Raw genomic sequence first — 17411 nt, forward strand, 5'->3', positions numbered from 1 at the left:
ATAAATGGTTAGCTTTGGGCCTCCATGCTTTCAGTTCACTCACCAAGGTATATACTGCCTTTGGTGTTGACCATGAGGCTTCTGCCTTTAGACTGTCCATGTAGCGCGGTTCCTCCATCAATCTGGATGTAGCCATCTTTTCCAGTTCTGCAAGAAAGGAGAACCATTAGGCGACAAATACATCTCAATAAAAGCACTGGCCATGCACAGACATATTTGAAAAATTAAAGAAGCAGTTGATAAATTAATAATAGCTGAAATAGTACATCATATATATATATATATATATATATATATATATATAAAATGTATGCATATATATATATACACATATACGTATATATATACACATTGTGTATATATATATGCACATATGTGTATATATATGCATATGTACTGTATATGCAAACTTACCTGACTGCTGTGACCGTATGCCATCTACCATCATTGACGGTCCTCCGTGACAAAATCTTTGCCTCGCCGCTGCCCAATTGGTAACTGGATATCATACCAATCATCAGCATTAGTACAAAATTTTTAAGCGCTAATACTAATAAAACTCATCGAGGTGTCAACAGAACTACAGGGTCACCTGAAAACAAGATGTCCATTCTGTAGACTGAGGCTAATGAAGTCCTTGCCTTTGCCATGTTCTCCAAGTTCCTGGAAATAAATGTGTTTTGTCAACAGAGGGAGAGAATGCTGTAGGGTTGAATACTGCAAACCACTGAAGTGCTGCAGTAATTTCAGCAACCACTGTTATAATAGCAAACATGAGGCAATGCAGACAGATTGCTCCCGACTGTATTTGTAGAAGTCTGACATAAAACCCTGTATGCAAAAAAACCCAGCAAGATAACAAAGTATCTTCTTGCACAAAAAAAAACTTTTTTATTTCAAATGACAGATTTCTCCAGTAGGATCTAAAAAATTTTTTTTACACATTTGAATGTCGAGCACATGATATGAAACATGCAACAATAAAAAAGGAGTGCCATGTGTTTGAGTGGATACCTTTTTACTAGCATGCACCTTTCGCAAATTGCGTGCGCCATTGGTCTCCTGAGGAAAATGGAGGGTGAGTTAGAGAAGCAACATGCATTTATTTAGTGGTGTGATAGTTCTTGGCCCGCAGCCAACATGCCCAACGATGTCACAGCCTCAGTGGGACAGGTATTAATTAAATAGTGAACAGTGAAATGAAAAAGAATGGAGTATTGTGCAAGAGGTGTATTATTGTTTACACGCAAGTTTAAAACGAATGATGACATCTTAAGGAAGGGTAATGGTGATGATTAGGAGTAGTTAGGGTGAGGATTAAAATGTGGGAGGGAAGCCGTAAGTATCCATTTTAAAATGTGGATTAAAGCTTGGCTCAGTACGATTAGAAAGTCTGAAGGCAGGACCAGGACTCACCACTCCCTGCCACAAGATCAGGCCCTCAGATGAGCCAGTGTTGATCTCCAGTTCGATTGTCTCTGGCGAGTGATGGGCGCTAAATCAGACAGAAAAATAAAAATATTTTTTACATTGTTACATCAACTCCTAATAATACATCTGATTTAACCTTCTTATATACAGGCTTTAAAAATGGTTCTCAAACTTTTTTTCAATAATGTATACCCTTTGAAATATATTTTCAGGCAGTACATCCAAAACCAGCCAAAACATTTTGAGAGAGGTTTCTTTGGGAAGTTGATGATTGCATTGGGAATAATAATACTGGATATAGCAAGTGATTTATCAAAGTGTTTTATGAAACTTTAGTTTTGGAATTATGCATGACTGGTATTTCTTTATGTGCCATAAGTGTTATAATAGTGTAGAAAAACAAACTGTATTTACCTTCTTGGGAAAACAGATTTAGGAAGGGCAATGTATCCATCATCGCTGAAATGAGCTGCATACTGATAGGGTGAATCTAGAAACAAATACAGTAAATCAAAATTATATTCAAATAATAGTAAGGCTGCTGTGGACTTTCATTCTCACTGTTATAGTGCCCTCCAGTGGCGAAAGCATGGAAGAAACCCAAAGGCTTGGTTACATACAGACAAAGACGTATCCTGAAATGTGTTTAAAGCGAGACTATATAACATTTAAAATAAAGAAATAACACATTCTTCCTCTTGTTGTTGAATTCATAAGCAATAAAACATGGTCTTTTATGACTAGTAGATTAGTGACTGATGACTTTACTTCTTTTTTTGGCTTACTGTCAGAATAGGTTTTAGCATGTAAGAGATCATTTCAATAAACTTAAATTAGCCACCCTAAGCACATATCAAGTCTGTAGCAGAAGAACCTCAGTGTATAAAGATGAGAAATTGCTTACAACTTTTCCTTTGTAAGAGGAAGATAATGTTATTTCTTCTCTCAAAAGTTACATTGCCAGGCACTTTATGTACCCCAAATTCATAGGCAAATACTGCAATTTCCAAAACAAAAATAACAAAACTCTTCAGCACGACCAAACCAGGCTCAATGACAGTCCTCACCAACACATGAGCAAATCATTTTCCATTCCTCACACCCTGCACCATCTCTGAGCTTTCACTGAGATCAAACTGAACTCAACACGGGTCCATGCACGAGTACCTATGTACGAAATGTATCTCACCCAAACCGCATCACACTGTGCTTTCAACGGACACGGTTGAGTTGTTAGTAACAGCATAAATGTGTGGAGGAGATTTAATGGACGGATTCAGAGAGAAGAACAAGTATTGTTGTTTTATTGTTGTATAGACAGGCATTCTTGAGGTAGACGGACACAAGATTTAATGTTATGAGTAGCCATCTTACAGGCATTGACATGTCAATAAGGAAAAAGAAAAACAAGGGGAATTCCACATTTCCATCTGGGTCCAAAAACAAGCAGCGCGATTCAGTTGATCCCCCAACAACAGTTTACCATCCTGTTACCTTTTATTACAGATGCAGAATTCCCCTCCCCCAACCTTACAGAGGGCATCAGAGCCTCAGTTGAGTGCAGTCGCATGTTTGGAATGCGCGAACATGTGTTAGGCAATAGACAGTTTGGGTTGAGCTTGGAGGGGACGGGGGGCCCCTCGAGCTCAGATGGGCCCCTGTTAGTTACAGTCGTGTCAGGCAGACTGAATATTGAGATACTGTACCATTTGCCTCGCTACTTTCCAAATTCCTCAGGGCCTCGGGGAAGCTGGAGACCTGGCCTGTGTGTGCAGGATATATAGCTATGAGAGTGCAGGGGTAAGACATACGCGATTACTGAGGGTTAACCCTCCCAGCATGCAGTGCAATGCTGGGGGTGAGCTGTCTGATGTTAGAAGGGCTTCATTCTGTGGAGAGTCCTGTGTGCTCATTTCTGGCTGTTGGTCTAGTAGTCTTTCTGCTTTGATGACGAATATCTTTATCCATAGGATGGAGGTGTATGCCGTAATGTGATAACGGGACAAATGCTTTGAACATTTGGAGTTTTGTTTTTTAAAACTGCTTTTAGACAGAATCTGCTACTGCAATTGCATAATAATAAATTGTGCTAATGCTATTTGTGGCTTCGATTTAGATATAATATTCGGTACGGTTGTGTAGCTAGTCGATACTTACTTTCTCCACAGTTTAGACCTGTGTGGCCGGGTGCACACACACACTGGCCATTGACACAGCTGCCGCCATTTTGGCATTGAAGGTTGCTCTGGCACGCGTCTTTCACCACCTCACAACGCTCACCTGTGGGGTCACACACCAGTTATGGGTAAGGAGTGAAAAGTCGGGGGTCAAGTTTACACCAAAGGCAAATTCAAAAGCTCTTGAGATAATACATTATAGATTCTCATTGTTTATTGGGTTTTATCCACTTAAAATATCCAGATATTTTTCAAGGAGCAGATCGGTTGAAATGTATTTATACAAGTTGGATTTTCTTGAAGCCAATGAGCATAGTTCATAGTTAAAGTCACCTTTGACAAAATACAGCTCTAAAAAATCTTCTACTTTTAGATAATGAAGTAGAAAATTGTCAGAAAACACAAATGTAGTGCAGGAATTCTGGTCAGATTAGATGCATGCTTTGCCTTTTCCAGTGTTTAGAAGACTTTTGAGCGTGAACACAGACCTTCGAATCCGTCCTCACAGAGGCACTGGTACTCATATTCAACACTCGACATGCAGTGACCACCATTCAGGCAGGGCCGGTGGTCACAGGGGCTGTTGTCCACACACTGGCGGATAGATCTGCTTTCTGTGAAGCTGTAGGACAGATCCACCTTTTTGTTGTTGATGGAAACCTAAGCATGTAGCGCAGACCAGTTTAAGCAACCAAATACAGAACAATATTAATTACATTTTATTTTATTTTGTATAACAGAGATCTCACCTCTCCTATACATCCCTCAAACAGTTCGCTGACATTGGCCGGCTTAGGCAGGATGTCCATGTTGGGGACTCCTCCCAGGTACATGGGGGTGTGGATATTAAGGCCCTGGGATTTTCCGGGAGACGTTTTCTTCTCCACTGGGCCTTGATCAACCTTCAGGTGGCCGGCCTTCTTGTTTTGCTCGGCCACAACTCTGTGCCACTGGCCCAGAGTGACAGGCTCTGGACTTAGAAGGATTGCTTGACCTGAAAATCAAAAGAGGCCCAGAGAGATCTTGAAGGTTGTTACCTTTTATGTAACTCTTTGCGTCTCAATTTGAGTCTCTCTAACTGCACTAAAAATGTTCCTAATGTAAATTTTATACCAAAGATTTGCGTTAAAACTTTACCTGTGCCTAGTTCATATCTGAACTCTACATGTCCCTCCACCATGGAGATGGCTACAAAGTCCTCCACCTGTATTTTCTTCCCTCCACAGAAGAACATGAGGCCATCTCTTTCCAGGGGCTTGAACTCCAGCTCAACACGCAGGTCATCATGAACGTTGGTCAGGGGAGGATAGGCTATGTATGACTCCTCGCCATCAAACAGTGGAATGGTCACCAATTCCCCTAGAGAAAGTGAATAAGGAGGAAAATGCATTAAAATTGAGAATTTCTTGGAGGATAAATATCAATACCAATTTTTGGGAGATGATAGTAATTCTCTGTCTTACCATCCATGCATTTGTTTCCAGACTTGCCAAGATGGCAGCGGCAGTCATAGCCCAGGACATTTTGGCGGTTGATGCAAGTGGCGTCTGGTCCACAGGCCTCTGTTAGAGTTTAGGTCACAAACAGAGACATACAACTTTTTATTTCTTAAATGTTGGTGCACATGGATAGAGTTGATAGAAACAAAACAACCAGCTATTTTTATTTATGTTTTTGGTCGTGTTGAGCTTCTCATGCACCTGAGTGACAATGCAGGGATGAGTGGTGCTGGCAGTTGCTGCCTGTGAATCCTCTGGGGCAGCCGCACTTATACAAGCTGGCTTCTGAGTCCTCACACCTCCCTCCATTCTGAATAATGACATGGAAGAAATAAACTGGATGCAATGGAATTAAACACAGCCAAAATGCTACAAATACATCAAGTGGATGGATGTAACTGACCTGGCATGGGTGGTCTTTGCACGTGGGGCAGTTTGTGACCCCCGTAGAGCTGCGGTCGAGGTCTTTGAAAATGACCTCCTCACCCTGGATGACCAGCTGACGGATACAGCCTGCAGAGTAGCAATATTTAATAAGGACTTCACGCCAAGAAAACTTTTTCCTCCATCCAATGTTTCCTTTCATGGTGTAAACAGAGTGATGTCTTACCAACAAAACCAGTCTTAATCCCAGCTGTTTTGGCGAGGACTGTGTAGTTGGGATAACCACCCACATGCAACTCCTCATTTAGATCCAGGCCCTGGAACTTGCCCTGAGGACCGAAAATGTGCATTTATGAAACATATGAACTTGAATGAATAAATCAAACGCTCATATGTGAAAGTGGGAGTTACATTAATATTGACAGAAGTACCTGTGAGCTGCCGTTGATGGGCTCCCCTCCGTCTACTATGATATAGCCCAAAGTGTGGTTGCGATACAGCTCAACTGTGTGAAATTCTCCCAGTTTGACAGGGTTGGGGTCGCGTATGGTGGCCATGCCTGAGCCCACGTCAAACCTAAGACAGCATCAGAATCATTTTAACAAGGTAATCATGCTGTCTTTCTGTGAATTAGTAGAACTTTTAAGATCAGTATAAACTGACCTGAACTCTAGACGGCCGCCCACAAGTCCCAGAGAGATAAAGTCTGCTCCCGTGGTCCTCCTCTGGCCATTGTAGAGGATCATACCTGCACCACAAAAACAGGACGAGTAAGAATTTGTACATTGTATATCTTATGTTTTTAGGTTTGTTTCATAACATCTGCCTCTTGGGACTACAGATGAAAAATAGCCTCTTGGCTAACTCTGGCACATTTACAGAAATGTTTATATTAATGTGCACTGTCCCTTATTAAATAAATTAAAATAAATTAACAATTAAAAAAAATTAGTACACCCTTAATCCTAAATGTGTCCCCTACAATAATATCAATCTAAATATTTCAATAAATCTAGTTGTCTTATTCAAACAAGTGGAATCTTCCAGTTTGTTCAATAATTTTCTTGAGTCAGAGGTGGAACATTTCCGTGTTTCAGCTTTGTCTCAACGGAGTCATTCATATGCAAGGAAAATTCTTTGAAGGCTGGACGGTAAGCAGCATGCTATGGTGGGGCAAGTTTAAAGCCAACCAAAGCCAGGTTATAACCTGTCATCATATCTGGGCATCACTGGGCTGCCAAGTGCAACTAGTCACATGATAGTAGCAGTCCTCCTTTTTCTGTCAGCACATGCCGGGAACACATGCTTTATGTGAGCCACAGAGGCTAACAGGGAAGTGGGAACATGCCCTTTCACACATCCATGTCCTCTCTGAAAGTCCTGAAAATGAGTGATCAAGTCGAATGCATAAATGTGCAACACAAAGTGAATTGTTCAAGTGTAAAGTATGTTAATACATACATTAATATTCTGATGTTTGTAGCACACATTTATACATTTAAGGAGTCGAGCGCGTTCAAATTGCTTCCGCAATAAATTTGTGGCCTGTTTGTTACCCGATGGGTGGGATGTGGTGAGACAGTAAAAATCCAAACAGTGACACATAAATTCAATCTAGTAAGTCTAAAGAATAACATTTTCCTGTTGCGTTCATTAATTTTGCTGTCCTGTCCCCACACATCCGGCACCAACTGGGGATAGGATAAAAGAAGCCATGTTTCTTTTTTTGCAATTTTACTGTGGCTGTCACTATTTTCAGAACTGTAGAAATGTTTCAATCAAAGAACACCTCAAGAAGTGGGTGTGTAGCGTTGCATATAACAATTCTAGCATACAATAACTGTGTGTTTAAGCAGCAGTGCTGCTGTGTAGGCAGTGTGGAAGCTGATGATGTTGACTGGGGTGTAAAAGTATAATTGTAAGCAAGCTATTATGAAGCCGATGGGGTTTTATGAAAGCCAAAATGAAAACATGCACCATCTCTTTCACAGCCCCAAAATCAGCTCTGAGCTGGATGCATAATGTGAGAGAAGGATGGAGCCAAAAGCAGTGCTGCCAACATCAGTCTGTACTTCCTGTTGTTCTCAAGCCCTGAGACTCACCAGCGTACAATATGAGACCTTCCCACCACGTTGGTGAGGGGGCGAGGGAAGGGACAGAAGACGCATTGAAATTATACATGAGGAAATATGACAAACATGGTATACAATATAGTACAACAAACAGAAAACATTACCACACTGCAAGATACAACAAGAGAAAAGTCTAAATTGATACATTATTATGTTTAACTGGAAAGCAAATGTATGGTTGCATTTCCTCACCATCAACATTGTCAGGTCTAAAGTTGATCTTAATGCTGAAAGCCTTGTAGGCATTTTTGATGGTGGGCAGGGTGAGGAACGACAAGGGTTCCTGGGCAAAGTATGGCATCACTCTCTCTGGAAAAAAAGCACATCATCCATTGTTAGAGACAGAAAACAGTGCAGTTCATACTCAAAATTTTTCTTTGTCATTTATTTATTGACGTTCCTTCCCACGGTACTCTCTACACCCAAACTAACCGTGAACTTGAAGTGTAGTGAAGGCTTCCACTTTTCCCTGTTTGTTGGAGGCGGTGCAGACGTATATACCAGAATCCTCATGAGTGACGCGAGGAACCGTCAGTGCGTTGAGCTCCTGGAAACACTTAGGAGGAAGCTCTTCTTCCAACTAGAAACAGAAACAGACACAGAGACACAATCAGCATTATAAATAATATTAGCGTCAACAAAAGTCTATTCTCTTGAGTCTATATACATCAAAGAGTATTTAAATGAGTTCAGAAACAACAAGTCTTGAAATATGAAGCTGACTGAATTAAAGAAGTATCGTGGTTACCTTGGACCATTTGATCGCAGGTAAAGGGTATCCTGAAGCCACACAGGGCAAGACCGCATCAGACCCCACTGTGACCTCCTTGGTTTCAGGCAGCGCAGCAATTTGAGGAAGGGCTGTGCGAACAGTCAAAGTCATAATGCATCAGTGTGTATGTGCAAATGCATGGATTGATGTGCGTAATGGAAGTAAAATTCATCATTTTCTTCTCTTGTGCACTCACACTGGACGTTAAGCACCACCTGCGACTGGACCGAGCCTACGTCGTTGGTGGCCGTGCAGCGGTACTGCCCGGCATCGGCCTCCGTCACCTTCTCGATCCTCAGCATGCCGTCCTTCACCATGATATGAGCAGGCAGAGACCCACCGACTTTACTCCACTTAACTGTGGGCTCTGGGTCGCCGACAGCCTGGCACTCAAACTCCACAGAGTTCCCTATCATCACAGTCTGCACCGAGGTGCGCACGTTGATCATGACCTTTGGCAGGGCTATGGAAAAGATAACAACAGCAACAGGTTATATTTGGCTTTGATAACGCATGGTATATACTTGTATATTTGCAGGGAATGTAGCAGACCTTGGATGGTCAACCTGGCAGTGTCCTGGGCCTGACCATACACACTGCTGGCTCTGCAGATATAAACGCCTTCGTTGCTCTGCTCAAGGTTCTCAATCCTGCAGAGAGAGAATAAATAACACACATTAAACACTTAACTTCACGCATTACACAATATCTAAGGCACCCTATCCTTAAAGACCGAAAGGAATTTAAGGATGCTTTAAATACTTGCTAGAGCACCAAATACATGGCTGGAAATAATCCCCAGAAATTTACAATTTACTCCTGTTTAATATAGGTTTGTGACTCTTTTTTTATAGAAGATTTACAGCTTCAGAAGGAACCAACAGGCTCAGTGCTGAAATCCAAAGAGAGGCTTCGGAAGTCTTATCCTTTAAGTACATAATATGTATAAATTGTGCTCAATGTATTTTCGTAATCATGCAAAACGGGCAGATTGGTCATTCAACATCATACGTGTTGATACACTCAGAGCTGGTTTCAACAGACAGCGATACGAGTGTACGAGTCACCTGAGAACCCCATCCTTGACGTGGTGGTTCGGTGGCAGGGCTCCACCTTCCTTCAGCCACTCAACTTTGGTCTCTATACCGCCCGCTGACGAACAGGTGAACTCCACAGCACTGCCTTGGGCCTTTACTTCAACCTGGGGTGACACACGCACTGCCAAGGGGGCTGCAGATGGGAAGGAAAGAGTATGTATATGTGTTGCACAATGTGTTGAGCGATTCACTATCTAAAACATTATCAAAACAAATCATTATGTTATCAATCCACTTACATCTGACTGCGACTTTAGCGATCACCTCGCTGTTAGCTACTTTGTTGGTGGCCACGCACTTATAGCTCCCAGCATCCTCAGCGGTAGCCAGGTTGATTTGAAGATCCCCTCCGCTAACCTGGGCCCTCGGGGGCAGGTTTCCGTCCAGCTTGGTCCAAGTGTAGGTCAGGGGAGGAGTGCCATGCGCAAGGCACTGCAACCTGATCACCTCCCCGACCCGCACAGCCACATCGTCAGGCACAGAAGTGGCATAAGGAGGCGCTAGAGAGAAAAAAGTTTTACTAGGCCTCTAGGTTTTCTCAAGAAATATACATTACAAAATGAGACATTGTATACTATGCCACAAAATTAATAAATGAATATAAAATGACAGCAAACAACCAAACCGCAGGACTCACTCTCTACATCTAGCATGATGGTGACTTCACTGGTGCCCATGTTGTTGGTTGCAGTGCAGATGTATTCTCCGGAGTCTTGGCGGCCCACTGTGGGTAGCACCAGGCTGTTGTTCTCCAGGTTGTGTCTCCAAGGCAGTGGAGACCGCAGCTTGGACCAGGTGATCGTCGGGGGTGGGAGACCTAGAATATAGCAGATTTCAGAGTAAAAACACAAGTTCTATGCTCTGCAAGTTTTTTGTGAAGAATTACATTTCTTATGGTATTCGATACAGTAAAAAAAGTTGGGTGTTTTAGACGTCTTTGGTATTGGAGATGCAACATAAAAAAGACAAGAGAAAAAGGCTTCAAGTGAATTCCAGCTGTATAAATGACATTTTCGACCATCCTTACCGTGGGCCTCACAGCGCAGCGTTGCAGTCTGCCCTTCCACCACAACCATCAGCGGCTCAGGAACTGAAGCCCTGGGCACTGTGGGCACTTGAGAGCCTCCCTCTACAATGACCTCCACCTTGGTCTCAGTGGTGCCCTCGTTGTTGCGAGCTGTGCAAACATAAGTGCCCCTGTCTTCTGGACGTGCCACAAGTATCTGCACGAGCAAAAATTTGATATCTCACCAAACAAAATTACACAATTTCAGAATGTAAAGCTGATACCAAACATTGATTTGAAGCATTAAAGCTACTATGAGGAATTTCATTTTGTGTTGATGTTGGCGGTCACTGTGGACTAAAGTGTTTCCAAGCACCAGAGTCCCTTTAGAAAAGCTCTCATTTTACAGCAGCATCTGATTTGTCCGTACCTCCCTTACATCCAGCAGACCCAGTGTGCGGAACTGATGAGACACATTGAAAATAACTAAACTATACAGCCAGTCTTCTTGCACATGATGTCCATCTACTTATGTAGGTCATATAGAGGAGGCATTAACGTGAGACTCCTTCATAAACAGTCAAAAGTTCCTCATAGTAACTTAAAATAGCAACACAAATGTGTTGGAGAACAAACTGTTTTTGTCGGATGTATCACCTGCATGACTGCATTGGACTCCATGGGCACGGGGCTGCTCAGCATGGTCTTGCGGTTGCTGTCCAGTCTGTGCCATGAAACTGAGGGGCGGGGCTCTCCTGATGCCTGGCATTCCAGGTTAATGGGTTCCCCCACCCTGACATGTATAGGTCCAACAGGGGTGACAGTGGCGACAGGAGACTCTGAGGGCACAGATACAAAATAATGCAACGCTGTATCTGATCATCCACTAGAGGGAACCCTTCACTTAGAGCTTTTATAGGTGTGAGAAGACTGAAAGATGGCTTACCTTTGACAATCAAAGACACAATGGTGTGGGTGATGCCGAAAGGATTACTCGCCACACAACGGTAGGCACCATGGTCCATAGGGCGGGCATTGGTAATGGTAATAACAGAACCATCAGGGCCAACTTTAACATTATCTGTAGAGCAGAGTAGCAAAACATTAGATATGCTATATATAATGTTAAATGGTACCTGAGCCTGATTCACAAATGCTATTCAGTTGCACTATGTGTGATCCAGTGTCTTTTCATTCTCCCAGTTTTATGGGAGAGCAAAACTATCCCTGGAGTAGCCTGGACAGTAGTTCCCAATCTTGGGTCTAAGACAGCCTATGAAGATATTCAAAATTATGGGAATAAAGTGTCAGAAAAAACTAAGCTACAGAAAGTATGTCATCAAATCTTACTGGACTAAATGACATGCATTATTTCAGTACAGCAAAAAATGTTAATACAAGTCTACAGAAAAGGGATTTGAGAAATCAGAGTTCTAAATTAGTCAATAAATGAAGTAACAGAGGAATAATTAATGGGTGGGTTGTATCCGAATTTGCTGGCAAACAATAACATCATAAAATCAGAACTCTTGAAGCAGGTTTACTCCTCAGTGTGTGTGTGGTTGTTACCTGGCAGCGGCTTGTTGTTAGCCAGTTTCCACTGCAGTCTGACAGGCTGGGCTCCGCTGTACACCCGACACCTGAAGCTGGCCGACTCCCCCACACGCACTGCAGAGCTGTGGGGCTCTACGGCGATGATTGGACTCTGAAGACCTGCAGCAGAAAGCAGCGTTTTGGGCTCCCGACATTCTATTTGAACATTGCTGTTTACAATCACACTTCATTTAGCCGACTATAATTCACAGAAACCTGAAGTAACAAATAACTATTCAATGTGGGTATGGTCTTCAATGGCAGCAGTTAAATAACTCAAACGTTGCTGAAGTCCAGGGAGGAGTGAATGAGGATGAGATCATGGGACAGTAGTGAGGAAAATCATTCAGTGTGAGGCTACACTGGAAATACATTCATGAAGTGAGCCAGTGTTAGTGTGACACCGTGCCCTGTAATGCCCTGCCCTTAATGTATTTCTCCCAGTCTCCGACTGATGCGGCCATCAACTGTAATTAACATTAAATGTAACCTAATGACTGTCAAGGTTACAGTCTCTTTGTTTTTATTCTGTTGCAAGACTAAATATTCCACCTGTATGAGGCCTGAAGTGTTGACCAACTTACGTGAAGAAGATGAAGTGACAGACACCGACACAGAGGCTTGTTGGACACGAGATCCTGGGTTTCCATGGTTACCCTTCACCCGACAGATATACTCCCCTGAGTCCTCTGGAGTGGCTGACAGGATACGCAGCTGACCGCCCAGAACCTGCACACAGGAGACAAGGAATAGAGTCACTTCAGTTCAGTTTACAGCAAAACTCATCAATAATAAATATAATACAAATATTCCCTTTATTGCCAAATAAAAAATGCATATTTATATGGCATTTAATGGGGGCACAATGATGCTTTGTTCCACTTTTGCACTTTTGTGTGATTACCTGGTGGTTAGAGGAGAGTCGTCCACTGGCTTTCGACCATGAGACTTGAGGAGGAGGATTTCCAGGAGCAAAACAGTTGAGCTCCAGATTCTGACCCTCCTGTACATCAGCTATAGCTGGCTGGATACTGACCACTGACAAGCTATGGTCTCCTGCACAAACACAGACGCTATTGACTGTTTATCTTTACTTGGTTATGCAAGTGGATGCAAGGGCTCTTGTTACTAGTTTTGTATACCTTTTTGTTTTAAATTAAATGTGCTTTTTAATTAGTATTATTGGAAATTAAGTTGACTGAGATGATTATAATGAAACTACTGTTTGTGTTACTGTGTTTCTTTGAGGCTGTGTAGGGGGTGGGCTTGGGATGTTAGTGGATAGGATGAAAGGGTGGAGGGGGATGGTTCTGGGGTTGGTTCTCTTTGACTACCAGGTCAACTCACCTTTGAGCACAGAGACTTTAATGGGAGCACTATTTGAGCCAATGCTGTTGCTACCAACACACATGTATGTGCCCGAGTCGGACATCTGGACGTTGGGGATGAGCAGAGTACCGATGTCGGTGCGGTCCATGCGAGCCTGAAGAAGACACACCAATATGTGACGAGATTAGACACCTATCTCAATTACACTGCCTTATGGCTGCCATGATATTCAGCATTGTGCATTACAATAATATGATTTTACTATTATTTACATCATAAAAAACACACATAAGTCATATCATATACTGAAGACAAAGCAAACACTTACTTGACTCATGTCGCTTTAAACAACACAAATAGGACATTGCTGACACTACTAGCTAATAGCAACACAAAAGCACTGCGAAGTAGATCTTTAAGACAAGACAAGAGCTGTTATTGCTACACTTAAGTCTCTGGAAATGGATCTTTGATTCATGATTTCTATGACGCTGTACTTTGTACATGAAACTGTGCACAAAGTACTGTCGATATTTCTACAATGATTGGTGGGGTTTTAATTTGTTAAGAGGACACCATCCAGGCAAAAAACATTGTTTTTCAATTTTTTGTCTTTTTTCAGACGAGAAGAAAGAAAACATCCAAAATACAAGTTTATGATTTATTTTACTCCACTATTTGCATTTCAAGTTTCAAAAGCTCCAACAATTTGCATATTTAAATATAACATCTAAAAAGACTTGTAATCAACTGGGGAAGTTTTCAGTTAAATGTTTTACCTCATTCACCTGGAGTGTCTCCCCTTTATGATCAGTGATGACACAATTTACTACACTAGTACCTTTATTCTAAAACAATATGATTGATTAATGACTGATTTAAAAAAATGTGGAGTTAGAATTGACAGTTTGTGAAACATTGACTTGAGACAGAGGTTACTCAATAAGCTTTACAAAGCAGTTAACTGAGAAATCTTAGAATAATCTCGAGCCAGTGCCTTGGAAATCAAAATATCCACTACCAAAAATCGAGTCAGGACCAAAACCCTTCTTTAATTACAACACTCGAGTTTAAGGACTCTCCTGACTTTCTGGTTTACCAGCCATCGACAACTTGACTTGTTTGTACACTACTCCACATGGCTGTCAGAGGTCCAGCAAGGCTGAAAATGAGCTTTCATGAAGTTTGGAAACACCTCAGAGAGGAGTGGAATCAGGAGGGGAGGGTCCGGGGAGGGATTACTGTATCCGGGGGGGTGTTGGGGCATCCACGGACAAAGCTGCTTAGCTCCGGCTCATTCAACCGTGAGGGAGGCTAAACCGAGCAGTGGCTGAGGCGGGCCCAGACTCAATGTGTGTCTGAACCCATTGAGGAGTTTTCAAAGCAAGCCGTTTGCTAGAGCATACAGAATTTCTGCGTGGTCGCACGGCAGAGCCCAGCTCTCCCTGGGAAAGGCTGACACAACGCAGAGGCTCTCTGAGGCAGAACTAAACAGGCCCCAAAGCCCTCATCGGAACGAGGACGGCTATGCACAAACCAGACCAACACAATACCCCCTTGCGTTGGGGGGCAGCGGGATGCGTCTGGCACGGAGCAAAATATGTCTGAAATACCTACAGTACCTCCTGTATACTTAGTCCTGTTAATACACTCAATGGAATGATGAGGGTCAACTGAGTGCTTAGAGCCAAAACAAGTCAGGGATGGTATGATGTGACAGCACAAAACAAAAAAAGACTATGGAACACTTTTGTTAATAAACATAACACAACATAAAAACATGTAATGCATGCAAATACACTAACAAGTCAACCAGACTTTAATGTATTTAATTAGCTCTAAAGGGACTCAGTGAGCAGCTGTAGTAAATTAGCAGGGCTACAAAGTGTGAATCAAGGACACGTTTGATCATGCACTTGCACTCGACAAAGTGTGAGGACGAGGTCAGTAGAGGACAATGGCTTTGAGCTACGAGACAGGACAGACAGTGGACAGATGGACAGACCTGCAGCTCTTCAATACGTCTTTGTAACACATCGAGACTGTTGCTTTTAAATTGATGGAAACCAAGAGAGGGAATAGCCTGAGTAAACGTCAGAATAGGGTGGGATCAAAATAAAAAAAAGGGGAGGAGACAAACAGAGGGGAAAAAAATCAGGGTAAATGGTCAAAATGCTGAAACAGTCACAACAACTGACACAGTGTGATGAAAAATACCATCGGCACAGGACACACCTCGAAGTGCAAGATAGAGATACAGCACAGCAGAATGTAAATGCAGTAATTATTCCACGTTTAAATCATCATCAAGGCACTGAGACAGCAGGTGGTATCTCACCTGTGGAGGAATTTGTCCTCCATTTTTCAGCCAGGTGAGCTTCGGGGTGGGTACTCCTGTTGCTCTGCAGTACAACCTCAAGTTGTCTCCTTCATGAGCTTCGATATTTTGGGGACTGACTTGGACTTGAGGCTGGGTGCCGAGGCCACTTGGGTTAGATTCTGACCAAAAAATGAATAATCAATCAAAAATGCCCACCACAGCCACCCCGGCTTATTATGCGTGTTCAGTTCATTTCGTTATCAGTTCAGTTGTTTACTAACCTATTACTTTTGGAATAAACATTTACATATTGCTTTTCATTTATAATAAAACCATGAAAAATTGTGTATATGTGACATGCTAAAACATTGAATTACATTAGCACAAATAGAAAAGAATCATGAAGTCAATAAAATGTCTCAGCAACCTCAGCTACTAAAACTCCCATGACACCAGCAACAGTGTCTTGACTTCGGCAAGGTTTGTGTTATTGTTTATGATTTTCATTCTTGAGAAGATTAAGACATATCTTTGTTTAGTAGCTTTAAAGCAGTACAATAATGAGCTAAAGAAATGTAATCTCATTTGATATCTGTACATTTAAAAACAGTGACGGGAGACGCTTCTGTTGTTTGAAGCTGTCCGAAAAATCCTTGAACCACTGAAAATTGATGGAACAATCTCACTGTACTGGGATTATTTCCTCATGGTTTTTAGAAACATTTTAACTGTTTTCAATTCATATGGTCCAATCACAAACACACAAACACACACACGTGTTTCCCTGCCGTAAGGTGAGGACATTGCTTTGACTTAGAAGAACTCTCTGGAGACTGAACCCAGCCGGGCTAACCTTAACCACTACATGCCTAACCACAGGCCTTACCTAATCCCAAACAAGTCTTAATGATCATTTACATTGAGGGGACTTGGTATTTTGTCCTCAACAGAGAGAAGAGTCCCCACTTTGTAAGTGTATAAACAGATTGGTGTTCCCACAACATGTAATACACATTCACACAAACACAAAGCATACTTTGGACAAGGAGGGAAACTCGTGCTGTGTGCTCCCCGTGAGTGTTCAGGGCCTTGCAGGTGTACTCTCCCTCGTCAGCTGGCTCCACTGCTGTGAAGGTCAGTACGCCACCTCGTACAACAGCTCTCGGGCTCATTCTGTTCCCCGGACCTCCTGTAATATTCACACAGTTACACTCTGTCACTGGGGCCGCAGGGCGAAGAAAAGAAAATGGCCTTTCCACTCAACGGACTTTAAATGTAGGTCAACGAGATCTGCACCAAACACTGCAGAAGTAGAGAACTAACTGGTCATACCGATCCATTCAATGGCAGCGGTTGGGTTCCCGCTCACTGTGCAGCGAAACTCTGCCCGCTGGCCCTGCTGGACATTCAGCACGGAGGGAGTGACAGTGGCCACGGGCTGGGCTTCCTCTGAAGCTACAGGAGGAGAAACACTCGTCAAACACAGCGCAAACTGGAGAGTGAAACTTCCCAGGGGCACATGGAGAAATAAAGAGAGATAATGTGGAGTGCTCTACTGGTGTGGCGGGGAAGGGAGAATATGAAACCTTGTCTACAACCATTGCGTGGGCATCCGTTAAGCTGTGGGAATGCGTTTGATGATAATGACTTGATCAAACTCGGGCCCGTGCC

General features: G+C 42.6%; 1 protein-coding gene across 1 annotated transcript in view; it reads right to left on the reverse strand.

Moving 5' to 3' along the window:
- Nucleotides 1-17411, reverse strand: part of hspg2 (heparan sulfate proteoglycan 2) — an 80869-nt gene that overhangs the window by 3105 nt on the left and 60353 nt on the right. The window contains exons 46-82 of the mRNA XM_034536963.1: nt 17073-17195; nt 16777-16929; nt 15759-15919; nt 15426-15503; nt 13439-13574; nt 12996-13147; nt 12676-12820; nt 12068-12211; nt 11445-11579; nt 11156-11337; nt 10520-10715; nt 10130-10309; nt 9732-9992; nt 9463-9625; nt 8948-9045; nt 8592-8858; nt 8372-8484; nt 8056-8203; nt 7816-7932; nt 7594-7611; nt 6155-6239; nt 5923-6067; nt 5718-5820; nt 5511-5620; nt 5309-5417; nt 5072-5170; nt 4746-4967; nt 4358-4602; nt 4097-4268; nt 3589-3711; nt 3138-3194; nt 1846-1921; nt 1417-1495; nt 1015-1062; nt 593-663; nt 415-498; nt 44-147 (exon numbers count right to left, since the gene is read on the reverse strand). Of these exons, the coding sequence (XP_034392854.1) occupies nt 44-147; nt 415-498; nt 593-663; nt 1015-1062; nt 1417-1495; nt 1846-1921; nt 3138-3194; nt 3589-3711; nt 4097-4268; nt 4358-4602; nt 4746-4967; nt 5072-5170; nt 5309-5417; nt 5511-5620; nt 5718-5820; nt 5923-6067; nt 6155-6239; nt 7594-7611; nt 7816-7932; nt 8056-8203; nt 8372-8484; nt 8592-8858; nt 8948-9045; nt 9463-9625; nt 9732-9992; nt 10130-10309; nt 10520-10715; nt 11156-11337; nt 11445-11579; nt 12068-12211; nt 12676-12820; nt 12996-13147; nt 13439-13574; nt 15426-15503; nt 15759-15919; nt 16777-16929; nt 17073-17195 (4902 nt within the window). The remainder of the gene's footprint in view (nt 1-43; nt 148-414; nt 499-592; nt 664-1014; nt 1063-1416; nt 1496-1845; nt 1922-3137; nt 3195-3588; nt 3712-4096; nt 4269-4357; nt 4603-4745; nt 4968-5071; nt 5171-5308; nt 5418-5510; nt 5621-5717; nt 5821-5922; nt 6068-6154; nt 6240-7593; nt 7612-7815; nt 7933-8055; nt 8204-8371; nt 8485-8591; nt 8859-8947; nt 9046-9462; nt 9626-9731; nt 9993-10129; nt 10310-10519; nt 10716-11155; nt 11338-11444; nt 11580-12067; nt 12212-12675; nt 12821-12995; nt 13148-13438; nt 13575-15425; nt 15504-15758; nt 15920-16776; nt 16930-17072; nt 17196-17411) is intronic.

This window comes from Cyclopterus lumpus, chromosome 7 (genome assembly GCF_009769545.1).
Source record: "Cyclopterus lumpus isolate fCycLum1 chromosome 7, fCycLum1.pri, whole genome shotgun sequence".
Lineage (NCBI taxonomy): Eukaryota > Metazoa > Chordata > Actinopteri > Perciformes > Cyclopteridae > Cyclopterus > Cyclopterus lumpus.